The 15569-nt window shown below is 43.2% G+C and overlaps 1 protein-coding gene across 8 annotated transcripts in view; it reads left to right on the top strand.

Moving 5' to 3' along the window:
* Positions 1-15569, top strand: part of LOC115017600 (protein Aster-B-like) — a 71293-nt gene that overhangs the window by 21128 nt on the left and 34596 nt on the right. For 5 of the 8 annotated variants that reach the window (XM_029446220.1, XM_029446215.1, XM_029446217.1 and 2 more), the window contains exon 1: positions 14415-14891. The exons of 2 other annotated variants lie outside the window; for them this stretch is intronic. In XM_029446220.1, the coding sequence (XP_029302080.1) occupies positions 14869-14891 (23 nt within the window). In that variant the 5' untranslated portion in view covers positions 14415-14868. Of the gene's footprint in view, positions 1-6263; positions 6302-14414; positions 14892-15569 lie in introns of those variants that run through there. One more of the 8 variants, XM_029446222.1, reaches the window with a different exon arrangement.

Below are 15569 nucleotides of genomic sequence, written 5' to 3'. Positions count from 1 at the left end.
AAACCCCATCTGTATCATATTAACATAATGCTTGAATTACACATTTTGAGTTAACGCCTCCATTAGAGGGAGGCAGTGAGACCAACAGTATGTGAGCACATTGGCAAAGAATTGAACGATTCAGCGTTGGTGTACCTTCAGAACATGTTAGCTAAGCTAGCCACACATAAACTAAAATGCAAATTAAACCACCTCATCAATCTGATAATAACTTGTGTACATATGATAACCGTGAGCAAAGCTCTTTTCCAATTAAATTCGCTGCATGAACCCAAACTTGAAAGTCAACCTCATAAGTGAGCTCACAACACAAGTTGTTGATATGATGTCCAAACAAATGAAGTGTAACGCAGCCTTTCAGACAATGAAAATTACATTTAAGATCCATGCATACCGTATGACGTCAAGTCTCGTATTGCATTATCGATATTCCATGAATACACCGTCTCCTGGATCTACAAGCCAGATGATGATAAGTCTGTTTTTGTGTCCGTCGTAACTCCATTGCAGGTATTTCCTAAGTGGTCACGAGTCCCACAAACTGCACAAGATCGATACTTAGTTTGTTATCAAGCCAACTGTAAATAATGCATGCAAAGAGCCCTCTGGCTGGATGAAGTGTGCAGGATGGAAGTGCATTTGGAAAGTTTGCAGTGTGCATGTTTAAAATAAGAGTTGGAGTCAGTTGTTGTTGTCGGTGTGTCTGCGTCAGACAGAAGGTCTGATGTTTTCTATGGCTGATAACATGTCCTTTTAATGACTATTACTGTACATAGTGCTGCTGCGGAGTTCTCCTAAACAGTCCTGCATTGTACTTCCTGCCTTTTCCGCCGTTGTTCTGATGTCCGCATTGCTCTTCCGGCGTCTCAATATCCAAATTATCGATCGCCTGTGGTTTGAGACCTTAGCTTCCAGTGATAGAGGTCAGCATAATCTGATCTTACTCTTTACTTTGTGCAGGAGCCTCAGAAAAGCTCGGAACCAACATATTGAGAAAATGATACTCACGAATTAGACGAGTTTGTAGTTCCAGATGACTTTCATAAAAGGAAAGGATAAGTCCGCACAGTAGGGAAGCCACCGGTTAATGAACTTGTGCTGCTGAGTATTACACCGGACATTTTGCAAGAGAAGATCTTTGTCGAGGAGACTCGATATCTTACTTTGATCTTTGTCGTTGGATGTGTCTGCCCTGGATGCGTCGCGTCTCATGGAATCAAAAGCATTGTCTAGAGTGGCCGCCATCAGCTCCGGCGGCCGCAGCTGCGTGCTGCAGAATCCCTCTCGTGGTGCGATTGAGAGTGTGTATGTAGATGAGAGGTGTTGCCTCAAAATGCTGCCAAGTAATTTGGCTGCTGAAATATTGCCAAACATTTACTCCCTGTCTCGTGATGAGTGAAATCTTGCTCCTGCTACTCTCTTCTGCTGCTGCTGAGACGCTTCCACTTAATAACTGTAGCGTCCGCAGTCAAGTGAACGAAATGGGTTTTATTTAAGTGTTTTCTTTGTAGTGTAATGTGTGAAACCCCGAACACAGTGTAACACCGACTACAGGGTCCAGCCTACAATACAGTCGAGCTGAATTCACCCGAGCTAGGCCCAGATAGCATATTGTATTTAATTAGGCCTATTATGCAATATTTAAGTATTAAACAATCAAGGCTGAATTCAAATCAAAATGTTCGTAAAGTTGTCGTCTTGTATTTATTTTTCTTTACTTTACGTTATCTCTAACCTCTTCATATAATCATCTTCATTCGTTTCCCTTTATGAGCCTTAAATGCGCACATCTACAGCATTATTGTTTGCTCTCTTATTGTAGATGTGTTAGTGCTCTCTGATTCCTCTGAGCCATCCTCCCTAATGCTGCACACCTGTCCAGCTCCAGCTGCACACAAGTGGCTTTCTTTTGGTGGATTTGGGTCATCGGCATCGCCAGGGTAGTTGTGTCTGCAAGATGCTATGAATTCATGACGTAGTTGATATCCCTTCTCCATATTCATGTGTGCGTTAGTGTGCGTGCATCACTGATTGTGCTCCTCTACCAAAGACTGCGCGATGCTTCGGTAGAGGACCGCGGATGCATGCCTGCAGCTTGTAGCGCAGACGGAGGAGGAGGAGGAGAGACAGACAGAGAAAGTGGAGGGGAGCAAAGCAGGGGAGGGAGGCTGATAAAACAGGAAGAGGAGGAAAGGAGGTGAAGGACCACCCTTATCGAGCATAGCCGCTCGCACGGAGCCTACCAAAGGGACCTTCCCACACACACACCATGGCCGGCCAGCCAATCAGAGCTCTCGCATCCCTGACCCATCCTCCCTCGTACAACTGCTCATCCATGGCTCAGCGAAGCAGATGTGAGGTGATGCGGTAGGAAGCGAGGCTGCGAACCACCTGGACAGAAAATTGAAAGTCACTGTGTTTTTTGATATACAGGGAGGGAACACGGCGGTTTGATAACAGCCGTGAGGAATTGGTGGACAAGGAGGAGCACACTGGTTTAGATATATTAGGAAAGCAGCATCCAGTGAGTCAGACTGGACATCCTGCAGCTTCCGAACAGGCATTTTAGCTTAACAAGTGTTGTCTGTCTCACCACCTGTTTACAACTTCTAGTTTCTGAGCTGGTGACATTGTTCTTCCTCTTGACTGGTTTTGGATGTGCTGCGTAAGATAGGAGGACAAGGGGGATTTTATGTGGCTTGGCGAGGATGACAAAGCATGCTGGACAAGTGACAATCTGAGAAGGAAACAGCGGGACAGAGATTGAAGAGAGGCCATGAGAGCCAGGAGAGAGGCCAGGATGGTGTCTGCCTGTTCACCATGCACAAACATAAGGTCAGGTCTCATTTCTGTTACCTTTCTTTAGCTCTGGTACTCTGTAGTCTTTTAATTGGATCAAACAGCTGACAGGCATTACCGGTGCATGAAAATGAATATTAAACTTAATGTGTGCCATGAATAACCTTTTTATATTTGAAAAATGTGTATGTGTTGCATTGGTATAATAGTATTTGTAAAGATTTCAAGATATAGGACACAGGAGTATTAAATGTTGAACTAACATATATCTCTTTATCTATTTGCACCCCAGCCTGGTTATTTCCACATGTACTACTATAATGTAGGCTTCTACTACATACTACATGTTCCAGAATCTGTCTTACAATCGTCCCCTGATTATCTACCAAAGTACTAACGTAGTTTCCACTGACCGGGTCACATGGCCTAGAGACGACCCTGCAGCTGTCCCCTTTTCTGTTTGACCTTTGCTGCGAAAATGCACCGGCTTTCACTCACAGCAGACTTTTAAATACATTATTCTGACTTGTTTAGGAAATGAAACAAGCATTTTATAATATAGGAATAATGTAAAGGTGCATGCTTTGTCAATCAACAAAGAACAAAGATCTGTGAGTGCAATAAGTATTCCATATATTTATTCTTGTAGGCGAGGCTTTTATTTGTTTCAGGCAAATTCAGTGTCAAACAATGTGTCTTTAAAAAATATACATGCATTTACCTTCACCTGATGAATGCAGGGCGCGGTGGAATCAATCACCGCATGTCAGTGTTTCTGCAATATACCCCACACACACACACACACACACACACACACACACACACACACACACACACACAGTAGAGTAGAAGGGATTCTCCACCTAAGTCTCCTCTGCGATCTCTGCTCCGCAGGTCCATTAAGGGGCAATTTGGTTAGATTTACGGTGCCTGTCGACGGGGACACAGGGCAGTCCTGCGTTAGGTTACCACTCGGTGATAAATACTCCTGGCAGGTATTACTGCGTTACCCTAACACAAGTATCTCAACAGCCCTTACATGAATCACGGATGATAGTCATTAAGGAGCGGAAGAAGAAGTGCCAGTAGCTCAAGCACCCTTTGATTTATTATTTCTATTATACGAGACGACGGGAAAAATAGCTAATTTGCTTTATTGAAAAATAAAGCTGGCTAAAGAGTCGGTTGGCTAGCTGCTCCACACCTGAAACAGTTCTACAAAGAATGTTGTGCCTTCATACAGAAAGACATAATGTCAACAGATATTATACATATATATATATATATATATATATATATTAATTTAAACATGCATCTCTCTGCAATTTATATGTCAATTAGTCAAAATACACTTTTGTAGGTGTTTATGCATATAAAAAAATCTAATTATTTTCCTACATTCGATTTAATTACTCAGTAAGTGGCACTACATCGCAAAGTTGAACCACTTATATTTCTCAAAGATCAAGTATCAGAATCTACCTAATGCTAGAATTTATTGGAGTTTTGTTTTATGCATCATCTCGTCTTCACAAATGACACAATGATCTGTTATATGAGAATAATGGGATTAATCTCTCCGTCACTTTCACTGTTCAGTTAACCGTTGGATTAGTATTAAAACACTCGCTCTGTGAGCTTTTATTTTACGCCTCTAAAATGTGGAGTTCATGGGTAAAAGACTAAACTTTAAGGAATGCAAATTGAACAGTGCAATTAATGTAAATTTAGCTTAGTGTTGATTTAAACATTATTTAAGAATTGTGTTCCACAAGGATATAAGCATATACTGTATACACACATGCCATTTGATAGTATGAACTAAACTAAATTTAGACCTGTGGAGACGAGTCTGTCCATATCCGTCCGCAGTTAGAGTAATCCGTTCGTCCTTAAGCCCACTTATCTTATTAATGGAGTATTGCTTTGAGGGGAGACATCTGTGGGACAATGAAGCTGGAGTTCTTTGTGCCACTCAAAGGAGTAACTTGGTGCGCGTTATGGGCAAGGACAGGTGGTATGGAGCAGAGTAGATAATGTACACCAGCTGACTGTATCCGAGTGGGCCATGTGTCTGCATTCAGCAGGACTTTACTGCTGACTCATCACAGGGCCTCTGGTGACTCGAGGTGTAATTCACATATGTTCATCAGCAAATCAGTCCCGCTGATCAGGCTAATTGTCTATATCTCCGTCACAGCAGGCCCAACATTTAATGCGCTTTTTTCTGCAAATAAGCACTTTGATCCAGATGCATATCAACGGGGATACGACGTGTTGTAGGTGGAGATCCATCTGTCAAGTCAAAATTAATAACACAATTGTTCCACGCTGAGCCCTGCAGGTCCTCCCGGGGCTTTGTGCGGTGCTTTTGGTGATTAACGCTAAACATTTCAAAGACCGTAACAGTCAAATTCAATTGTTTGTGCCAGATTGCCTCTCTGAAGCATATCCGTCTCTTAATGGAAGGTCTGTTTTTCAGGTTTCATAAATCAAGTGGTGTAATCTGTAATCTGTCCCCTCTGAATTGCCTTCCACCGTAGCAGATATGATTGATTTCCCCTGTAGCTGTTCCAAAGGGGCCGTAACTTATTCTAACTTATAGCTTCTTCTGTTCATCTGCATCCTACATTTGCAAGAGAACGAAGCACCAAGGGTCATTTTAAACACACGCTTTTAGTTTCTGCATATTGACGGCACTGTGCATTTATAATTTACATTCATCGACCGGCGACACAGCATTTGGCAAAAATGTTAATGTGTGTAAAACTCAGTTAATCAAAAGAAATAAAGTTGATGACCTCACCGACAGGCTTAAGATCTATAAATAAGGTGTTGCACGGCCGAAAGAAACTTCTCAATAGGTGCTGGGAAGCTCAGTCAGGGGCAAAGGAGTGGGTGGAAACTGCTCTGACTGGAGAGGCAAATGCTTTATCAGGTGCCACAGCAAAAAAAGAAGAAGAATTGATTGCAAAGATGGAGGAGTGGTTTAGGGCCTCTGATCACAGTGATTCATGGTACATGTGGGCGCTCTGTATTGAGTCACTGGCAGCAGCAGCGACTGGAGTGAAAGGACCAATAACACTTTACTTTACTATATGACACAAATACACACATGCATGTCACAATGTTAGTCTCAAACAATTATTGTTTTGCATTGTCTGGATTGGATTACGACTAAAAGCAAGAATATTAGGGCTTGTCGTTTGACCTCGAGATGACTGAAAGTTCTTTTAAAGCAAAATGTGCTTTTGTTTTCTCACCACTATAAGAGTGCTGCCCTGACCCAACCACAGAAAACACCAAATAAAAGGTTTCTTACCGTTTGTGAAGAGCAGAGATAATGGATATAACAAAGATTACAGTCCTTTAGGATATTTAGTTAGCGTCAACTGCCATCAGGTCGATCACGATGTGACCAAAACCTCTCACTCACTCTTCTCTACCCTCACTGATAGGCCAAGCAAAAGAAGTGGAAGAAACTGATATGGAAACCCCAAAGGTAGGATATAACTCAACAAGCAAAAGACACTCCACACATTAGCATTGAACCATGTCATCAAACCCAAGAGAAATAAAAGGTTTCTGGCACATTATACCATCTTTCATCCTTTTATTTATATATATATATGTGTATGTATATATCCATTCACCTCCATTTCTTTATACAAGTATGTTCTTGACTTGTGATCCATCACATCTGAGAATGTCATATCCACTGACGCCAACAGAGGGAGCTGTTCCATTGTGGCATACTTCATATAAATCTTACAATTGCATTGACTTCCTCTCCACTTCTTTCGGTCCTCAGATTTCAGTGTGTGAGAGCCGGGAACAAAACTGCTATAGCGTCATTTGCTGAATCAGCATTGTCCTCTGCAGGTGCATGGTGGGGTTAGAGGTGGGGGGCGCTGTAGTCGTTTTGGTTCCAATATGGAACGTATGGATCGTGTGTACAATCTAAAATCTAAATACTTGCTGCAAGGGAAAGACTGTAGAGAAGCTGCTACGACTCTTTGCTGTCATGTGAGGGGGGGACCGGAGAAGGAAAGTTCAGGGACTGCTAGCATCATTTCCTCATTTTTCATCTCCTCTCCTTTCCTCCGCTCTGTCTCTGTCTGTAGGTGTGTGCGCACGTATCGTGTGTGTGTGTGTGTGTGTGTGTGTGTGTGTGTCGCGAAACAGAGCAGAGGAGAGAATGTGAATGCGCAAAGCAGTAAACGCTGAAACGTGCACACGATGAACTAGATAAATAACATTTAATAAAAGAGCACCTGTTCAATGTGAAAAGTGAGTTGTGAATATATAAAATTAATTTTAAAAATACCTTGAATTTCAAGGGGGGGGGGGGGGCACAGCATGAGCCCTCACTTATGAGCCACACTATGCTGAAATAGCTCAATCAAGACAGTGTCATTTCTCAGCATTACAGAAGTCTGATATGTTTGTAGTTGTATAGGAGTACATCACCTGACTACTCATGTGAGCCAGCCCTGGTCTAACGGAAGATGCTTTCAAGTTGCATTATGGGAAATGTAGGATCCAGTGTTTTTGAAGCGTGACGCCTTCTTGGGACGGAGACATCCAGATATCTCGGCCTCTGCTGCATCGATTTCGACCATTCTTGTTTTAATCCAATCTCTCACATCTTCCAACTTAATGCATCATCTGCAATATTTATTTGGCTGGACGACTTTTACTCTCTTCTGAAGTGCTGACTGACTTGACTTGTTGGTTTGAGAATGTATGATGTTGTCACTTGTTGCAACGAATCCATAATATTAATCTTTTAGCAAGCAGTTTCTTGCTCCAAGGCGCTGTGGTAGCGATGGTGTGTGCTCAGCTACATCTTCCCACAGCTTTTGAGTTATTGCTCGCTATATTTACGACGATCAGGTACTTTGGATCTAGTGAAGAATAAATGATCAAATGGATACAATGTTGCAAAGTTGTGTCTCGTTACTTGAATAGCATCAATTAGATTACCCGAGTTATATAAAACACAGCCACGGTTTGTTGTTATCTTTAGAGCATTAGAGAAAATCCCCATCTCTGCCATATTTGACCTTGTTGATGTAACCCGGGGTTTCAGGTTTTCGTCCCACAGCGAAGGCTTGATGTGGAAAAAGCAGTGATTGTAATTCATGACAGTATCTGTGCAGATTTAATCAGTGCAAAGTTGAGGGGATTTGAAAGTCTGAGGCCTCGCTGGGTGATTGTTCCTTTGTCACTATGACTGACGTTGATCATTTCTGAAGCTCAAAATAGCTCAAGTGGCGTCCTTGAAGGCTTTGTTGGGGATAATGGCATAGCAACCAGTAGTATGCAAATACAAAGTGTGTACTTTCCCTGTCTACGTCTGTACGTCTGACTGAAAACATCAGGCAAGGTCTGCATGTGGCCCTGAAGCGGAAGGACCACGACTATGGAAGTGGAGGATTCAGTCAATATGTCTCCATCTCGATCCCTTATCCCATCCTGACGATACAAGCAGAGTCCTTTCAGTACCTACCTTCAAGCCTTAACTTTAATTTAGATCCATGCAGCTGCTGTGTTGTTATTCAACTTGTCTGTTTAAATAAGGGTTGAACAAATGTTCCTTTTGAGGACAGAGCACGAGGACACAGATGGGGTTATGCTTTCACCCGCGGAGGTTTGTGTTTGAGTGTTACCAACAGTGAATAAGCCCTCAGCGAAAGCACATCGGACCACGTTGGCGTCCACGTCACAGTATCTCACGCTCACTGATGATCCTGTGACGGTTGTATGGTTATGTAATTAGGAGCAATGAGGAATGGGTGTTGATTGAATAAGAAGAAAATGCAAACGGCACAGGGACAGGGATCTACTTAACGTCCAATTCAGTTTTCAATTTTGCATTTTGTTTTGGGAAAATGTGGTTTTGTCATTTCTAATCAAATCAAATACACTTTTTGTCAAATTCAGTGAACTAAATGTGATGTTCACAGCCCTGGCTCTGTTAATAGGAAACAAACAAACACAACACTAGTGAGCAACAGGAAGCGTCTAACAGGACGGGGGAGGAGCGAGAGGGATGGTACATCTGAAGAGGGGTATTTGTTCGGGTGTTGAGTTCAAATATCAACAATCTTTGTCCACCTATAATTGTAGGAATATGACTGAAAAGACCAAACCCATTTGAAATATTTACCGTGCAGCTTCCCCTCCAGTGACTCTTTGACATGTCTGTCCGTAGATCGGAGTGCAGTATTAGCCGAAGTGTAAACCCCCACACTACTGGATGTGGACTAGATCTGGGGAGAACAGCAGAACCTGATCTCTCTGTGTCGTGACATCATTTTTCTGAGCAGGGCTGGCTGTGTATTGGAGGAGCTCAGGGTCATGGATGTGATGAGTCATTGATGCACTGCATAATAGCTACAGCTCCGGTTTAGGCTGGAGATTTACAAAGACGTTGTTGGCCTTTCTGCAGGAAGCCTACAGAGATATAGTTTACTGATCAACCTGAATGTGTCATTCACATGCTGATGACACACATTGTTAGGGGTGAATCTTATAGTTATCTGGTTCTCCAATGACACTAAATCAGTTTCAGACCTGTTTCTTTTAATTATCCCTTTAAACGGCAACGCACTAGATTAACAATCTCTTAAAGGTTGCCCTCTAGTTTAAAGACACACTGCTGCTGCTTGCCAATGAACCTTTAGTGTAGCAACTAAAGTGATAGCAAACATACTTTTATGGCATAAACTTGCTGCCTTAACTGCTTAATATTAGGTGCACTGGCTGTTTGCACCACTATAGTGTTTATTTCCATCAGTGATTCTCTCTCTAGCCTAAACCTATTGTTTAGGTTAATAGAGATAATCCCAAACTCCATTTTCCACCACCTCTCTCTTCCTCTCCTCTCCTTCCTCTCACTGCGCTTTGTTTAGTAATTGTGTAATGTGTGTGTGTGTGCGTGTGTGCGCGCGTGTTTGAGGTTTGTTGAAAAAGAAACCTCGGCCTATTTCCATCCTGCTTGCTGCAGCAGAAACAACAAATGGAATTATTTTTTAAATGAGTGCTTTAATGTCAGCACATGCCGTACTTTGTTCTTTTATTCATGGCACACGTGACAGCTGCGCAGAAGGCCATCTGTATTTCACTTCATCACTTGTTTGGGCTGACCTGATAATGAACATGATGCCTTTCAAAGCGTTGTTGCTTGTTTTGTTTTTGCAATCAAACATATTATGTCATTTCTCATCACTGTCCTCGGCTGCAGAGAGCCTGTTCTGTCCTTAGTGGGATTTCTGCTGCTGCAACAATATTAAATGTACTCTGGTTTACTCCTGAGCCGCTTTCTATTGTGCGTTGCTGTCCCATGTTTGCATGTGTTTAACCTCATTCTTATCTGTTGCCTATGACTCGTGTGAGCCTGTACTACCACATCGTTCGTCTTTAATCCACACCTTCTCATTCAGAAACATCCTAAAACATGTTATCCCTGAAAGCTAATTGCAATTCTTACTTTACCTATTAGATTGAATGAAAGTTGGATATAAATCAATTGATTTGTCTCGTTCTATTTTCTTTTTGCTGCAGTTGTGCACCACATTTTCCACGCTACAATAATTCTGCGTAAACAGTATGTATAATAGCACATGTGTGCATACTCTTTATGCTTGTGTTTGCATGCTGCAAACTCATTTCTGCTCTCTGTCTCCCCACTGTGGCCTCGAGAGCTCAGATTACTCGACACGGTCAATTCAACAACAAACAAACAGCCATCCAGTCACGTGATCTCCTGCTCTGATCAGACAGTAGAGATCAATCTATGGGGGTTTATTCAACATGAGTAGGGAAACAGAATGAGCATAATCTATAGTGTGTGACGGGGTAGGAACGCCCACTGGGCAGAATGGTGAGAGTAAAACTCACCACGGCATCCAATCCCACAAAGCAGTGTAGAGGGATTAATCCAGATTATCTGCCTATGCTATTCTTAGAAATAAATGAAAAATCTCTTTGCCAGATTAGGGTTCAAGGAATGATAAAAAAGAAAGTAAATGCAGAAGCCCCATGCCGGCTGTGCTACTAATTATTAATGACCACTATATGTTAAGGCGTGACTCACTACATTACACTACATTTTTCATCTTTTCTTCAAGCAAACTGTAACCCTGAGTCATGTATTTCTTTTACAATCCTTCCTGTAAAGGACACTTTGAACATGGCATGTATTCACGAGTGTAAGTCTATTAATGTTTCCCTGAGAGTAAATCAAATCCTGTTTTTGCCTGATAGATGTTTTATTAAAGTATTTCACTCTAGCAGTGGTGCGGTCAGCAGGGGGCGTCACTGAGAGGAGACGTCTCTGACTCAGTGTTTGACTCTTCTCTCGAGGAGCTGTCCGTTCAGCACCACTCTGCAGCTCCTCTGCCGGCTGTGCAGAGCACAAGAGTCAAACTACAATCACACGCAAAGCAAAGTATGGGCCGGTTTTGAAGGCCACACAATTACTTGAATGGACCCAAATGTTTTTTTTCTGGCATAAAATCCACCTTTTAATAATCGGGTATTATTCGCTGATGTCCTTTTTCCTAATGGGGTGGACACATACAGCCAAAAAGTACATGTACTGTACTCGTAGTTCTTCAGATGAGGAACTAATTAAATGTCACGATGACACCTGGCTGCTTTGATACATTATTGTACAAAGTAATATGGATAGAAATTAACTATGCATGCTCTTTGATGCATCAGTCGCATTAGTGAGGGAAGCTGGGTCAAGATGAACGGCTTGTCCATCACAGAGGGAGATTCTCAGCAGTGACATTTTACTGCCTTCCTGGATGTTCCCAGGAAGCACCAATCATGTCTGATGTGATGTATACTAACATTATTAAGGTGCAGCGTGACTGCAGGTAGTTTTTTGTTTTTCCTCATGAAACAAGCCATAGCTGGGCACCAGATGGACTCTGTGTGAGATGACTTACTGTCCTCTTGCTTGACTGAAGCTCACTGCTTCACCGGGGAAGGGATTAGAGCGCGCTCATATCGTTGCCTCTTTCCCTCTCTCACTTTTGTCTCCCCGCCGTTCGACCGCATTCACGGTATCCGAGAGCGTCCTCCTGTCGACTCTTGTCTGTTCCTGGTGCAGAAATGAAAGATCCTCTCACTGATCCTCTTACCTCTGAGAGTTTTTCATAATAAAGGTAATTTAGGTAGGTGCTTTTGAAAATCAGCCACGGCCAGCTGTTGTTTGTTAGTAATAAACTGCTTTTATGGAGCCCTCTGCAGCTCAAGATACATATGTGCAATACTAAGAAAACCCACACGTGTAGAGAGAGTGCAGCGTAGATGCACTTTGTATTCTGTTTGCCAGGCTACCGTTCGGAGTAATGGACCAATGCCAAGTAAGAATCTTAATCACAAAGTCATAATTCAAAATATGTTTCAACTATCTGGCATGTTTGAATTAAAACCAAGGAAAAGCGAGTGAGTTTGGCACAACAGCAACATGTGGAGGGCTATACTAATGCTGCGGTGCAGTGTAGTCCATCTGTCCATTGACAGAAACTCCTCTGACAAACCTTGTTAGTGATTGTTCCAAAACGTCTTCAATATAAAGGCTCCAATACTTTCAGCAGATATGATTACCAGTTCCTCCTTTGCTGCGCTGTTCTACAATGTTTAGATTGTTTATAACGTGGTATAACAGTACAACAGGTGTTACTTTCCCTAGCATGCTTTAGACCATGGTCAAAAGTCTCTATACAATGGATGTATCACAGATAACAGATATAAAAGTTAAGTGTCAGCTCTGATCTGTTACTGATCTCCGTTCTAAAACTCAATCTGGGTGTCTGTGATGGGAACATGTGCAGCTGCATCATCTGCTGGCCTCTATCAGTCAGTCATGCACTCACTCTGGCACCATCTGCATCAGTGAGTGAATAAAACTCAGGGACTAAGCAGGCAAAGCTCATTAACAGCAACAACAACTTTATGTTGAGCTATACTTAAACAGATTACTAAATGCTTTACTCAAAACAAAATCAAACAAGAAAAAAGGTATCGCTTAAAGGAATCAATGAGCGACCAACAGTTATCATATCACTTAAATCAATCCATTAGATAACATGAATGAAATCTCAAGATCATCAGAGTGTGTGTGTGTGTGTGTGTGTGTGTGTGTGTGTGTGTGTGTGTGTGTGTGTGTGTGTGTCTGCCTGCCTGTCTGGGCAGGCCAATCAGAATGTCAGTTCTGATGGTGTGAGCGTGGTTTGCATTAGCCATCCCTAATGAGGTGTAATTTGTAGGGCTTTAAGAAGATTAAATAGGAAGAATGTGCTGCACCCTGACCCAGTGCCTGTGGTCATGTCTGCCATTGTTTTTGATCACAGCTTGTATTAAAGTGAATGCTCTCTGACCACTGTGGCCTCAAGTCGTCAAGGGAAGAGATTAAGTCAGTGGACTGCAATAGCGTAAAGGTTAATCCATTACAGATGTAGTTGAGATAAGATTACATGGTGATTCTTCTTCTGGTTGTTAGAAGAACTGCTCTCGACAATGATAAGGGCTTCCTGTCAAAATGAACAAACAATGGGTTTTCAATTTTGCACAGAATTAAACAAAGGCGGGCTTCTCATTTCCATCTGTGGACTAAACTGTCACCAGCAGAATATATCAGCTGTAGCTGGCTAGCATTATGCTGCTTCTAAAGCTAAAGGTCCATGAGTTGGTTGAAAAGGTTTTGCTAAGAAATTAAGCTAGCTAAGCAGTTTTTCTATTTGCTGTAGTGTCAACTTCCTCCTATTTGCTATTGTTACTCTTTCTGGTCAAATAGTATTTTGTATTACACGGGGTAGATGGGGTATCTTTCTAAATGATGCAGGGGTTAGCGGGCCATGCTAACATAGGAAGCTTACATTAGACACATGAATCCCTTCCCTACACTTTTACTCTTGTGTTTCTGGTTTTGGAAAAGCAATAAAAAAAGACAGCACCTTCTAACTCTTAAGACAATCGCTGTTAATCCAGACTTGGACAGGCGGTGCCGGTCAATTAGAAGAATGAGGACGATTAACTAAAGGCCCCAGTTACATTTCAAATCCGGTTATTGCTGTTATAAAACATCCAGTAGCCAACTAAAAGCAAGCTGAGTCACCATGATGTCCATCTGATTCATCATGTATGCAGAACACGAACACAGCACACAGCTATAAACACGGGGAGCCCCCCCGTACGCTGAATGCATTAAGAGATTAACAGGGTTAGCTGCTGACACTGATCATGGCTGGAGTCCAATACAAGAGGAAAGAGTTGCAGCAGGTCCTCCCCGCTTAATATCCTTCTCATCCATAGCATGAAGGCTGGAGGTGGGGGTGGGGGTCAGTGCACAGGGGATGTTACGGCCAGAAGCTGCTACCCTGCTGTAGTCCTCCACACTGGGCCAGCGAGGCTTATCTTGGAGAGAAAGAGAGCCATCTAGGGAAGAGGACCGAGAGAACAGGAGGGAGGGAGGGGGAGGGTAGAGATCCTGCGCCTGCTCACTGTGAGCACAGCAAGTGCAGCTTTCATCCGCAGCGGAGACTGAGGGAGAGACGGAGAGAGTTTGAGCGAGCAAACAGACGCTGTGAGGGGACAGTGGGAGCGCTTGGTAGAAAAGACACAGAGTTGGAAAGGAACAGCGTCCATGTTGGCATTTATTTGCATTCGCTAGCCCATCTGCTTCTGCTGCATGCTGCAGTTTGCGTTGTGAATTTTGCGGTGCGGGTCACCTCCTTCTCTTTTGGGAAAACTGAAGAACCTCAGGGAGCTGTGAATTTCTGGCACAAGTGCTCAGCACTGCGGCACCTCGATCCAAGCAAAGGAATGTAGCAGAAAGGTGGGCACAGCTGAGGATCATCCTTGCAGACTTTGGTCCCCAACCATCCATCTGTCTATGCATCCACTCCTCCCGTCTTCCCTCCGTGCATCTCTGTGCTCTGTGTATGGGAGGTGAGGCTTTGGCAGGCTGTCAGTCAGCATGCGGCGGTGGGAACGGGCAGCCCAGTGCCCACAACACGCTATGGACGTCAGACACTCCTCGCTGTACTAATGAAAGGCTTCAAGCTCGCCTGGTAAGGCTGAACACAAGAGATTTTCTCTTCCTGTGGTTTTGAAATGTGATTTTTCTGTGTAGCTTTAAGCTTGTCGTGTATGCAAAGCACAACCCAGCCAGGTGCTAGATGTCTGTGACCATTTCCTGGTGTTATGTGGGCGTATTGACATATGTCACTCTCAGACAACATGCTCTAGTGACGAGGCTGGATGCACTGTCAAATATCTGTGCTTTTTAAAGAGAGCACATGAAATGTAATCATCTTCATCTTCATCCGTGCATTACTGCATGGTTATGTAAATGTCCAGGATGAATAGCAGTATGTAATACGTGCTAGATCAGGACAGAGTGTGTGTATATCTAGTGCAACCAGTGTGGGCTAGTGTGTTCTTTTTTCACTGTGACTGTGGCGACCCTGCTCTGCTCCCCTCTGGCGGGCTCAGTGTGAGCGGAGCAGCTGAGGAGAGGCGCTCACGTGGCTGCCTGGAAAAGAGCATGCACATGCTCCTTCCGTCTCTCCCCGCGTTTCACTCTCGCTGTCTTCCTCGCTTGTGATCCTGTTCTCCAGTTATCTCACATGGACAAACAGGTCCACATCCAGGTGGCCCTGCTCTCACCTTCTTTTTCTTTCACCTGTTTTGCACTTTTGCATCATCCCTCCTTCCATCCTCTCCTCCCCTTGAGTTTGTTTATGCTC

Source organism: Cottoperca gobio, chromosome 13 (genome assembly GCF_900634415.1).
Source record: "Cottoperca gobio chromosome 13, fCotGob3.1, whole genome shotgun sequence".
NCBI classification, from domain to species: domain Eukaryota; kingdom Metazoa; phylum Chordata; class Actinopteri; order Perciformes; family Bovichtidae; genus Cottoperca; species Cottoperca gobio.
This window is presented reverse-complemented; position numbering and strand designations above follow the sequence as displayed.